Source organism: Salvelinus fontinalis, chromosome 36 (genome assembly GCF_029448725.1).
Source record: "Salvelinus fontinalis isolate EN_2023a chromosome 36, ASM2944872v1, whole genome shotgun sequence".
NCBI lineage: Eukaryota > Metazoa > Chordata > Actinopteri > Salmoniformes > Salmonidae > Salvelinus > Salvelinus fontinalis.
Window position 1 is genome coordinate 7722439 of NC_074700.1, and position 12773 is coordinate 7735211.

At 44.2% G+C, this 12773-nt stretch overlaps 1 protein-coding gene across 2 annotated transcripts in view; it reads right to left on the reverse strand.

Moving 5' to 3' along the window:
• Positions 1–12773, reverse strand: part of LOC129835134 (nuclear factor 1 B-type-like) — an 85335-nt gene that overhangs the window by 11663 nt on the left and 60899 nt on the right. For both annotated transcript variants that reach the window (XM_055900540.1, XM_055900539.1), the window contains exon 9: positions 6693–6781. In XM_055900540.1, the coding sequence (XP_055756515.1) occupies positions 6693–6781 (89 nt within the window). The remainder of the gene's footprint in view (positions 1–6692; positions 6782–12773) is intronic.

Consider the following 12773-nt stretch of genomic DNA (forward strand, 5'->3'; position numbering starts at 1 on the left):
ACTAACTCACTCTCTTTGCCTCTAACTCTCTTTGCCTCTAACTCTCTTTGCCTCTAACTCTCTTTGCCTCTAACTCTATTTGCCTCTAACTCTCTTTGCCTCTAACTCACTCGCTTTGCCTCTAACTCACTCGCTTTGCCTCTAACTCTCTTTGCCTCTAACTCTCTTTGCCTCTAACTCTCTCTCTCTCTCTCTTTGCCTCTAACTCTCTCTCGCTCTCTTTGCCTCTAACTCTCTCTCTCTTTGCCGCTAACTCTCTCACTCTTTCTCTTTGCCTCCAACTCTCACTCTCTTTCTCTCTTTGCCTTATATCTCTCACTCTCTCTCTTTGCCTCCAACTCTCACTCTCTCTTTCTTTGCCTCCAACTCTCACTCTCTCTCTCTTTGCCTCTAACTCTCTCTCTTTGCCTCTAACTCTCTCTCTTTGCCTCTAACTCTCTCTCTTTGCCTCTAACTCTTGCTCTCTCTCTCTCTCGCTCTCTTTGCATCTATCTATTCCTCTCTCTCTCACTCTCACTCTTTGCCTCTAACTCTCACTCTCGCTCTTTGCCTCTAACTCTCACTCTCTCTCTCTTTGCCTCTAACTCTCACTCTCTGCCTCTGACTCTCTCTCTTTCTCTAACTCTCGCTCTCTCGCTCTTTGCAACTCTTGTTGCTTCTAACTCTCTCGCTCTCTTTGCCTCTAACTCTCTCTCTCTCTCTTTGCCTCTAACTCTCTCTCGCTCTCTTTGCCTTTAACTCTCTCTCTCTCTCTTTGCCGCTAACTCTCTCACTCTCTCTCTTTGCCTCCAACTCTCACTCTCTTTCTCTCTTTGCCTCATATCTCTCACTCTCTCTCTTTGCCTCCAACTCTCACTCTCTCTTTCTTTGCCTCCAACTCTCACTCTCTCTCTCTCTTTGCCTCTAACTCTCTCTCTTTGCCTCTAACTCTCTCTCTTTGCCTCTAACTCTCTCTCTTTGCCTCTAACTCTTGCTCTCTCTCTCTCTCGCTCTCTTTGCATCTATCTATTGCTCTCTCTCTCTCTCTTTCTTTGCCTCCAACTCTCTCTCTCTCTCTCTCTCTGTCTCCAACTCTCGCTCTCACTCTCTCTCTTTGCCTCCAACTCTCGCTCTCTCTCTTTGCCTCTAACTCTCCCTCTCTTTGTCTCTCTCTTTGCCACTAACTCGCTCTCTTTGCCACTAACTCGCTCTCTTTGCCTCTAACTCACTCTCTTTGCCTCTAACTCACTCTCTTTGCCACTAACTCACTCTCTTTGCCTCTAACTCGCTTTGCCTCTAACTCGCTCGCTTTGCCTCTAACTCGCTCGCTTTGCCTCTAACTCTCTTTGCCTCTAACTCTCTTTGCCTCTAACTCTCTTTGCCTCTAACTCTCTTTGCCTCTAACTCTATTTGCCTCTAACTCTCTTTGCCTCTAACTCACTCGCTTTGCCTCTAACTCACTCGCTTTGCCTCTAACTCTCTTTGCCTCTAACTCTCTTTGCCTCTAACTCTCTCTCTCTCTCTCTTTGCCTCTAACTCTCTCTCGCTCTCTTTGCCTCTAACTCTCTCTCTCTTTGCCGCTAACTCTCTCACTCTTTCTCTTTGCCTCCAACTCTCACTCTCTTTCTCTCTTTGCCTTATATCTCTCACTCTCTCTCTTTGCCTCCAACTCTCACTCTCTCTTTCTTTGCCTCCAACTCTCACTCTCTCTCTCTTTGCCTCTAACTCTCTCTCTTTGCCTCTAACTCTCTCTCTTTGCCTCTAACTCTCTCTCTTTGCCTCTAACTCTTGCTCTCTCTCTCTCTCGCTCTCTTTGCATCTATCTATTGCTCTCTCTCTCACTCTCACTCTTTGCCTCTAACTCTCACTCTCGCTCTTTGCCTCTAACTCTCACTCTCTCTCTCTTTGCCTCTAACTCTCACTCTCTGCCTCTGACTCTCTCTCTTTCTCTAACTCTCGCTCTCTCGCTCTTTGCAACTCTTGTTGCTTCTAACTCTCTCGCTCTCTTTGCCTCTAACTCTCTCTCTCTCTCTTTGCCTCTAACTCTCTCTCGCTCTCTTTGCCTTTAACTCTCTCTCTCTCTCTTTGCCGCTAACTCTCTCACTCTCTCTCTTTGCCTCCAACTCTCACTCTCTTTCTCTCTTTGCCTCATATCTCTCACTCTCTCTCTTTGCCTCCAACTCTCACTCTCTCTTTCTTTGCCTCCAACTCTCACTCTCTCTCTCTTTGCCTCTAACTCTCTCTCTTTGCCTCTAACTCTCTCTCTTTGCCTCTAACTCTTGCTCTCTCTCTCTCTCGCTCTCTTTGCATCTATCTATTGCTCTCTCTCTCTCTCGCTCTTTGCCTCTAACTCTTGCTCTCTCTCTCTCTCGCTCTTTGCCTCTAACTCTTGCTCTCTCTCTCTCTCTCTCTCTTTGCTGCTAACTCTCTCACTCTCTCCCTCTCTTTTAACTCTAACTCTCACTCTCGCTCTTTGCCTCTAACGCTCACTCTCGCTCTTTGCCTCTAACTCTCACTCTCACTCTCTGCCTCTAACTCTCTCTTTGCCTCTGACTCTCTCTCTTTCTCTAACTCTCGCTCTCTCGCTCTTTGCAACTCTTGTTGCTTCTAACTCTCTCGCTCTCTTTGCCTCTAACTCTCGCTCTCTCTCTGCCTCTAACTCTCACTCTGCCTCTAACTCTCACTCTCTCTCTCTGCCTCTAATTCTCTCTTTGCCTCTAACTCTCACTCTCTCTCTGCCTCTAACTCTCTCTTTGCCTCTAACTCTCTCTCTGCCTCTAACTCTAACTCTCACTCTCTGCCTCTCGCTCTCTCTCTGCCTCTAACTCTCTCTCTCTCTTTGCCTCTAACTCTCACTCTCTCTCTGCCTCTAACTCTCTCTCTGCCTCTAACTCTCACACTCTCTATTTGCCTCTAACTCTCTCTCTCTCTCTCTTTGCCTCTAACTCTTGCTCTCTCTCTCGCTCTCTTTGCATCTAACTATTGTTGCTCCTAACTCTCTCTTTGCCTCTAACTGTTGTTGCTTCTAACTCTCTCTCTGCCTCTCTCTCTCTATTTGCCTCTAACTCTCTCTCTCTCGCTTTGCCTCTAACTCTTGCTCTCTCTCTCTCTTTGCCTCTAACTCTTGCTCTCTCTCTCTCTTTCCCTCTAACTCTCTAACTCTCGCTCTCTTTGCCTCTCTCTGCATCTAACACACCCTCTGCATCTAACACACCCTCTGCCTCTAACTCACTCTTACGTTGCCTCTGCCTCACTCTTTTTTTGCCTCTGCCTCTCTCTCTAACTCACTCTCTCGCTCTGCCTCTAACTCACTCTCTCTCTCTGCCTCTAACTCTCTCTTTGCCTCTAACTCTCTCTCTCTCTCTCTTTGCCTCTAACACTCTCTCTCTCTTTGCCTCTAACACTCTCTCTCTCTTTGCCTCTAACACTCTCTCTCTCTTTGCCTCTAACATTCTCTCTCTATTTGCCTCTAACTCTCTCTCTCTCTCTTTGCCTCTAACTCTCTCTAACTCTCTCTCTCTCCCCCTCACTCTCTCCTGCCAAAAAATCATCTGACAGGAAATGAGAGATTACGTTTTTTCCTACCTTGCTGAACAAAGAAAGCTCAGAGCAGGCTAGTTCCCTGCAGCATTCTCTTCTTCCCTCCTCTCTCCCTAACAGACACACACACACACACACACACCCTCTCTTTCTCTCCCACTCCGTGTCCTACTCTAAAGGCCTTCTCAGGTGAAGACAGAGTAGACACATTAAAAGGTACTATACAGTCCATCACACTGTCAATCCCATACAATTACATATAGAATTACAGGATCTCTTTGATCAATCCATATTACTATTCCATTTCTCCAAATGACTCTTTGTATACTAAAAAGATGAGGTCTATGTTTGAGTTGGGGATGTCATTCATTAAGCCCAAGTTCCCTTCGCCCACACAGGTCTGCAGGTGGCTTCAGACGAGGGCACATACAATCCCTAATGAGAAAAGCAACTTCCCTCATGGTCACCCCCTACCTTTACCCATGGCCTCCTTAAGCCCTATCTTAGAGCTCCACAGCCCCAAATCACACTAATTCTCCTCCACACAAGCGGAGCTCCAGTGTCCAGTGGGCTTCATTTAAGGATTAACCCATCGGAATTAGATTATCTAATGGCATCTTAATGGATTGCTGACCCATTTCCTGTCGAACGGCAACATGCAAGTGTGGGAGTGTTTTATTTTGGGTCCTACTGTGAGGGACTATATAAGACGCAGAAGTGGGCGCAAGGCAATACAAACACGTGTGATCTGCATACAATGCCACTTAAAAGCAGTGCATTCAGATTCTCAATCCAAAGAACAAACCTTCGCTAGGGAAATGACGGCATACTTCCTCTTTCTCTGAGATTACTAGTGCGAAGGAGCAGTGAAGGCATTAGGATAAGACAAGACAAGAGAAAAATCAATGCAATGTCTCAATAGTCCACGAGGGATGATGCACCAGGTTATTTAGACTGTCGGTACTTTGCTGAGAAGAATACGGAATACCTCATCTACCCCCGAGAGTCAGATTACCAAGACATCGCTTGGTCTGGGGTGTAAGTAAAGGTTGCAGGTGACATGAACTTTCATGTCAGGGTCAATATAGTGCCAAGTTCCCTATTGTCAACTAAAGTGTTCTACAGATTCAGTTAGCAATCTATCCCTGGCAGTCTTCGGCAACGTTTGAATTCCGTTTCTGTCAGACAGACACTAAAGCTCACCCAGCTCGTTATGCTTTCGTTTCTGGACAAATCAACAGAAGACAATAAACTTGAGCTATTCTCTCTTGAAGTCCTTATCTTTCAAGAGGCAATACTGATGATTTTATGAACTCTCTTACAGAAAATATGGAAACCGTTAAAAGCCACACTTCACTGCAAATGTATACGGCAATGAATGAATCTGAATTTTGGTATCCTGACGGTGCTCGTGAATCAATCAATCATGTATGACAAGAAATGTGTTATTCTTTCACTGCAGCTCTCATCGCTCCTATATACTGTACGATCAGGAGTCGAGTCTCTGTTAGTCATGTCTGAGCAGCGAGAGAGAGCAGCAAGAGAGAGAGAGAGAGAGAGGCCTCCTTGCAGCTCGGGCACATATTTCCTCTTACCTCCACTGGTCTATTAGGAGGCCTAGAGAAGGGGCTCTCAAAAAAAAACTGTAACCTCACAGAGGGCAGAGTAGGCCGGACGGAGGCTTTAAGAGCACACACGCACATACCCGTCTCTCCCTATATCCTATTAGCTATACAGTTATGTTCTACCATTTTCAGAACAAGGGGAAACTAATGAGGAAACGCTGAGCTAGGTTCTCTGGCAGACACGGCCCTGTTTAAATTGAAGTTAACACGTTTTCCAAGGAGAGTGAGACAGCAGGGAAGAGAGAGAGAGAGAGAGAGAGAGAGAGAGAGAGAGAGAGAGAGAGAGAGCGGGAGAGAGAGAGAGAGAGAGAGAGAGAACGAGAGAGAGAACGAGAGAGAGCATTGACAGAGGTACGTGTCTCTTTAAGTGGGAAGAGGAGTGGGGATCGAGGACAAAGCCGGAGAGCTGGGCGCACGTGGAGGTGGAAGAGAAGGGCTTACTGTCTCCTAAAAAAGTAGTTTGAGCCTCAAGTACAACCAAACAAATAGAGTATGAAGAAAATATTGAAGAAAAAAAAAGTTACTCCGCTATGGGCCCTGGTCAGAGGTACGTGTCTCTTTAAGTAGGAAGAGGAGTGGGGATCGAGGACAAAGCCGGAGAGCTGGGCGTCTACATAGAGAAGAGGGTGCCATTTGGGATGCAGATATACTATTTATGTGAGCTGTCACACCGCCGAGGCCTCCAACAGATGTTTTATGTGTGCTTAACTTTCCGTGACACACAGCCCATCCAACCCAAGGACTTTCTAAGGCTCGGAGCAAAAATAAAAGATAAATATATAAGATAAAAGAAAGAAAGAAAGAAAGACAGAAAGACAGGGATCACTGGTTAACCATTTGTGACCAGCTATTCTTTGGACGGAGAAATCATTTCCCATAAATCTAAGACCCAGTCAGACAAATAAAGTCTGCAGCACCCTGTCACACAGTGTAGTATACACAGGCATGCTAGACAATAGCAGAATACCCCTTGATAATGTCCAGTAACACACACAAGTGAACAGGTAATGTTACTCCTACTGTATCTAAGACCTAACACACTCCAAATACCTCGAATATCTTATTTGGCACTGTTATTGCTTGGTTGACATTCCTCTGGCAGTCTATGAATGATCATAATGACTACACCGTATCTACAACAAATGAGCGGAGGGTTAGAGCCTACTGGGATAGTGAGTGATGTTCAACAGATTGTTCACATTCTTTATGGGTATGTTGTGGTGGCAGCAATGAAAGGAATGCAGAAAGGTAAGGGTTGAACCCTTTGTCTGAACATCTGAAAGGGTAGACTTTAATCAAGGTATGAATGAACTTGGTAACACTTACACAGTATATATTGTGTGTGTGTGTGTGCGTGTGTGTGTGTGTGTGTGTGTGTGTGTGTGTGTGTGTGTGTGTGTGTGTGTGTGTGTGTGTGTGTGTGTGTGTGTGTGTGTGTGTGTGTGCGTGTGCGTGCGCGTGTGCGTGCGCGTGTGCGTGTGTGTGTGCTTCATCAGACAGTTTGTAGACAAGTGATAGAGAGATTGTTTGAAATAATGGAAACGTTACCTTTGCCAAGCAATCCCCAAAGTATCCTCAGAGCCACTGGGGCCATAATGCCTGCCGTTTTGATTCATGGTCCAGTCACATATCCTGAGCTGTCAATTGAAACCTAGCAGTCAGACACGGAGCCAGTAGCACAACTCTCACAACTCACTTTGATATCACTTACACAAAGTTACTTTACAATGTCACTAGGGAAACAAAGTCATGCATGCAAACAAAGCCTAAAGCAGAAAACATAGAGCAAACTGGGCCCCAGAAAATAGGCCTACGCCCAAACTATTACAGCTCTGGTTGTAACTAAACATAAACACACATGATAGGACAGTCATTATCATTCAGTAACATTAGATCATCGTTCTACAGTTAAACTATCGGGAAAGAGCATGGAGAATGTCATCACAATTAGTACTACGTTTCTAATCTGACCTGGAAGCAAAGAAGAGGTTAGTTTACAGGATGTGAGTCATGTCAAAATGGCAGTCATTCAGCTACTGTATGAGGCAGTAGTTCCCTATGGTTAGCCCATGGGGCCATGCATTCCACAGGTTACATGCATGTTGTTACTGGCTACTATGTAGTATTCCTTGCTGTTCTACATACATCCCCTTTATAAGGCAGTAGTTCCCTATGGTTAGCCCATGGGGCCATGCATTCCACAGGTTACATGCATGTTGTTACTGGCTACTATGTAGTGTTCATTGCTGTTCTTTGAGGCCTTTCTGTCTTTTATAGTAGACATATTCTAGTCTAACTATCCCCATATGGAAGTAGCAGTATTATGGTGAAACTCAGGTAGCTAGATGAGATTGTGGAAGGTAAGATACGGGCTGCTGGCTTGTCTCTAATGTTCTACAAAAATAACACACACACTTGCGCGCATGCACACACACACACACACACACACACACACACACACACACACACACACACACACACACACACACACACACACACACACACACACACACAGCTTAATGTACACTTACACAAAACCCCCACACATGAATCCCACATTCTCCTATCCCATGCATTATTCACACGCACGTATCCACGATCCAGTGGAGAGCCATCTCAGCCAATACCCAGCTAACCTTGCACCTTTAGTCAACACAATCAACACATCCATTTGGTAATGCATCGTGAAAAAGTGCCTCGTGAGCAATCTCCCCGCCGCTGTGGCAAACTGAAGAGCTCTTAAGGTGGTTTAATCATACAGTATATCCTCACACACTGAATATTCAAAACCCACTTAGGATGGTCGATAACATTAGCCACCTGTACACACAGCCACGCTGAACGGTTGTCCACTGCTGCACTACATCTTGAGGTGAATTACTGATTTCTCGAGTTCTTGTGTTTATCTTGTGCGTATCGAAAATGTGGAAGCATCTGCCGAATTAACTAGCCAATGGTAAAAACAAACTCAAAAAAACGTACGCACACACACATACACAAAGGAGGATATAAACAGAGGCCGTGACTCAATTTCTTAAAATCATATAGACTAATTCCTCCAATACCAAGGCTCTACTACCAGCAGTGAATGGTTAAGTCTCTAGCCTTATCCTTCTACTAGTAACAGAGACCAGGGTGCTGCATACATCCCACAGCACACCAACACTCTACACTGCCTCTACACTACCCAGCAGTCTGCTGCTCTGCTCTGACAAAGCTTTGAGCATAGAGAACGCTCTGGCTGAGCCAGACGCTCTACCACCCGCCCCCCCCCCCCCCCACGCTCTGTGCCAGGCCTGCCAGCACTCCTCTAGGGGGGCTCGCCATCTGTCTGCCGGCACTGCCAGATCACAGCGGCAGGGGTAAGAGGGACAGGGAAGACGTCGCCGGGGAACGTTAGGGGAACGTTAGCAAAACAGATGCAGGCAGAATGGGGATTAGCAGGCTGCCTTAGATGATACCAAATGTCATCTGATCACCGACCGTTCCCACTGGAGCACATGGTGGAGGAACAGTCCCTTTAAGGGTTAACCAAGGAGAAGACGTGAATGAGAGTTTTTTTTTCCTTTTCTCCTCACTGATTTTCCACTAAGGAATTGTTGTTTGGAAGGAGGAGGGGCGTGGAAGGTGTGTGTTTTGGGGAGGGGGGGGGGGGGGGATTTGTAGAATAGGCCCTGGGGACATTGGGGTTCTGACTACACTTTATCTCTGGAATATCGCCTGTGACTGCATTGGAAACACGACACCTTAAGTCGGTGAAATTAATCCACCTCGTATGTCTCCTCACTCCACCCAACCAGCCTCAGAACAAAGGTCTCCCTTAAACACACAGGAGAAAAGTGTCAGTGCATCTCATAACTCCACCAAATAATTATCCAGAGCCGGGGTGACTGACAATAACAACAAAGGGAGAGTATCTATGACATTGTTTACTCCACAGGGAACAGCGGCCTAGTGTCATAAACCACAGGTTAAAAGACCTAGCTTCTTAGGTTTAAATCATCCTGAACGACAGAACACACACACAAAGCCTGACTAATATAAGATTAGCATGATGAATGGCTATTGTATTGTATTTCCTCCAGGTCTATTTCTATTCATTCAGTATTCAGTGGCAGTGTTAGGGTAAAGAATACTATGTAAACTATACTAAAAATAGAATATTATAAACTATTGTTCTTAATTAACCTACCTGGTTAAATACAAGTTAAATAAATGAAAGAAATCTATCAAATAAAAAAGGGGTCTTATTAAGTCTTTCGGCCAATGAGACAGCATTGAGTTCAGCTGCTGCTTAGTGAGTTAACTGACAGAAGTAGCAAGGCTACTAAAAAATGTGGCATATAAACTCCACACACGCATGGACACACACGCTGTGCAAAAGAGTCCTCCCCGCTATAGAGAAGTATAGCATCGTTAACCAAACAGCACATTTTCTGCCTGCTCTACCAAGCTGCAGAGAAATACAGGCCAGGCTTTGTCATTACGCTCAACAGGAACAGTGGAGAAGAAAAACCACTGATTATTATGTAGCTGCGTGCAGATGCATTAAATTAAGCATGGTTGAAAACACTTGGCCTTGGACCAGCGTGTGTGAGTGGGGGGGGGGGAGTTCATGAGGAGGGGCTGGCGCTCCAAGCCTCATTTTTCCACCCTCGCCAACCGCAATGCTCCTAACCTCACACACAATTCAGCCGCCACGCGGCCACATCTGCCCGGTCTGGCCGCCGGGACGACCGCTCGACGCCAACAACACCAAACAGTCTGGCCCTGGTCTGTATCGTACACTGTCTGTTCACGTGTCTCAGGCTGAATATTGTGACTTCCAGAACAGCATGTGAAGAATAGCACACATTTTTTAATAGGTACTGAACCACGACGGAGGAGGAATTGACATATTTGTCTGTCTTTGTGTGCACATTCTTACTTTTGTACTTGCTTTTGAAACCATTATTTTGTTCTTCAACGGACTGCGAAATTAAGCTAAACAAATTGCGTTAAGGGAATACTGGTATTTTTATATGTCTGTGATGACTTATTGGCATACAGCAAAATATTTGTAGAAAACTGTAGAGCACATTACACCCTCATCATACTACTGTACTTCTAATTACTTTCTGCCCCATACCGAAAATAATTTGGTAAAATATATTTATAAATATGAATTACATACAGTATATGGAATGGTAAAAAAAGTGCCCAAACACTCCCCTACGTATTTACAGTGCCTTCAGAAAGTATTCACACCCCTTGACTTATTCCACATTATGTTGTGTTACAGCCTGAATTCAAAACGAATTACATTTATAATTTTTGCTCACCCATCTACACACAATACCCCATATTGACAAAGTGAAAACATGTTTTTACAAATGTTTGAACATTTATTGAAAGTGAAATACAGAAATATCTCATTTACGTAAGTATTCACACCCCTGAGTCAATACACGCTAGAATCCCCTTTGGCAGCGATTACAGCTGTGAGTCTTTCTGGGTAAGTCTAAGAGTTTTGCACACCTGGATTGTACAACATTTGCAAATTGTTCTTTTAACAATTCTTAAAGCCTCTGTCAAGTCGGTTGTTGATCATTGCTAGACAGACATTTTCAAGTCTTGCTATAGATTTTCAAGTCAGTTTAAGCCCAACTATAACTACTGTAGGTCACTCAAGAACATTCAAATGTCGTCTTGGTAGGCAACTCCAGTGTATATTTGGCCTTGTGTTTTAGGTTATTGTCCTGCTGAAAGGTGAACTTGTCTCCCAGTGTCTATTGGAAAGCAGACCGAACCAGGTTTTCTATGATTTTTTTCTGTGCTTAGCTCTATTCTGTTTCTTTTTATCCTGAAAGAATCCCTCGTCCTTGCTGATGACAAGCATACCCATAACATGATGCAGCCACCACCATGCTTGAACATATGAACAGTGGTAATCAGTGATGTGTTGTGTTGAATTTGCCTCAATTGCCTTACTTTGTATTCAGAACATAAAGTTAATTTCTTTGTCACCTTTTTTGCAGTTTTACTTTAGTGCCTTATTGCAAACATGATGCATGTTACAGGCTTACTTCTTTTCATTTAGTATTGTGGAGTAACTACAATGTTGTAGGGGACGGCAGGTAGCCTAGTGGTTAGAGCGCTGGACTTGTAACCGAAAGGTTGCAAGATTGAATCCCCGAGCTGACAAGGTAAAAATCTGTTGTTCTGAACAAGGCAGTTAACCCACTGTTCCTAGGCTGTCATTGAAAATAAGAATTTGTTCTGCCTAGATAAATAAAACATGTTCAGTTTTCTATCACAGCCATTAAACTCTGAAACTGTTTTAAAGTCTCCATTGGCCTCATGGTGAGATCCCTGAGCGGTTTCCTTCCTCTCCAGCTAGTGGGTGTATTGATACACAATCCAAATTAATAACTTCACCATGCTCAATGGAATATTCAATGCCTGTCTGTCCGTCCCCCCCCCCAACCCCACCCCCCCCCCCCCCCCCCGCCCCCCCCCCCCCCCCCACCTACCTACAGAACCTCCCTGGTCTTTGTGGGTGAATCTGTGTTTGAAATTCACTGTCGGATCTAACAGATAATTGTATGTGTGGGGTACATTCAAAAAATGTGGTAGTCATTCAAAAATCATGTTAAACACTACTATTGCACACAGTGAGTCCATGCAACGTATTATGTGACTTATTAAGCACATGTTACCTTATTTAGGCTTGCCACGACAAAGGGGTTGAATACTTTTTGACTTTGAATTTTTTATTAATATCTAAACATTTCTATTGTGTGTAGCACAGTGACATAAAATCACAGTTGAATCCATTTTAAATTCAGGCTGTAACACAACAAAATGTGGAAAAAGTCCAGGGGTATGAATACTTTCTGAAAGCGCTGTATTAGGACAGTGAAGCTAAAACATTTACATTTGGCTCTATACTCCAGCATTTGGATTTGAGATCAAATGTTTTATATATGAGGTGACAGTACAGAATGTCCCTTTTTATTTGAGGGTATTAACATGCTTATCTATTTGACCGTTTATAAATGAAAGCATTTCATGTGTCTAGTCCCCCTATTTGAAGGTGTCATAAGTATTTGAACAAATTAATTTATATCTATTGAAGTAGTCCAAAATGTTGTATTTGGTCCCATATTCCTCGCACGCTATGACTACATAAAGTCTGTGACTGTTGGATGCATTTGTAGTTTGTTTTGGCTGTTTCGGAGTATGTTGTCACTAATAAATCAGATAAGTGAAAACAGATATGTCTGAAAATACCCTCAAATAAAAGGTTACCTTCTGTACTACCGCCTTATATGAAACAATTGATCTCATAATCCAAAATGGTGGAGTATTGAGCAAATTTAGTTTTAGCTTCACTGTCCAAATAGATACGTAGGGGAGTATATGTCTCAACTACACCATTACAGTGCATTTACTATCACTTACTGGAGCGAACACTTTGAGAAACAGTTCATTTCTGTGATCGTTTCACTTCTCAGACTCCGCATGTATCTGTGCGAGAACCGACGATAAGGTCTCACTCTCAGATAGAATGAAATAGCTCTGTGGTCTCAGATCCCCTTTGGGAGAGGTTGAGAGGAAGGAAGGGAAGAAGGGACGGAAGAGGGGAGG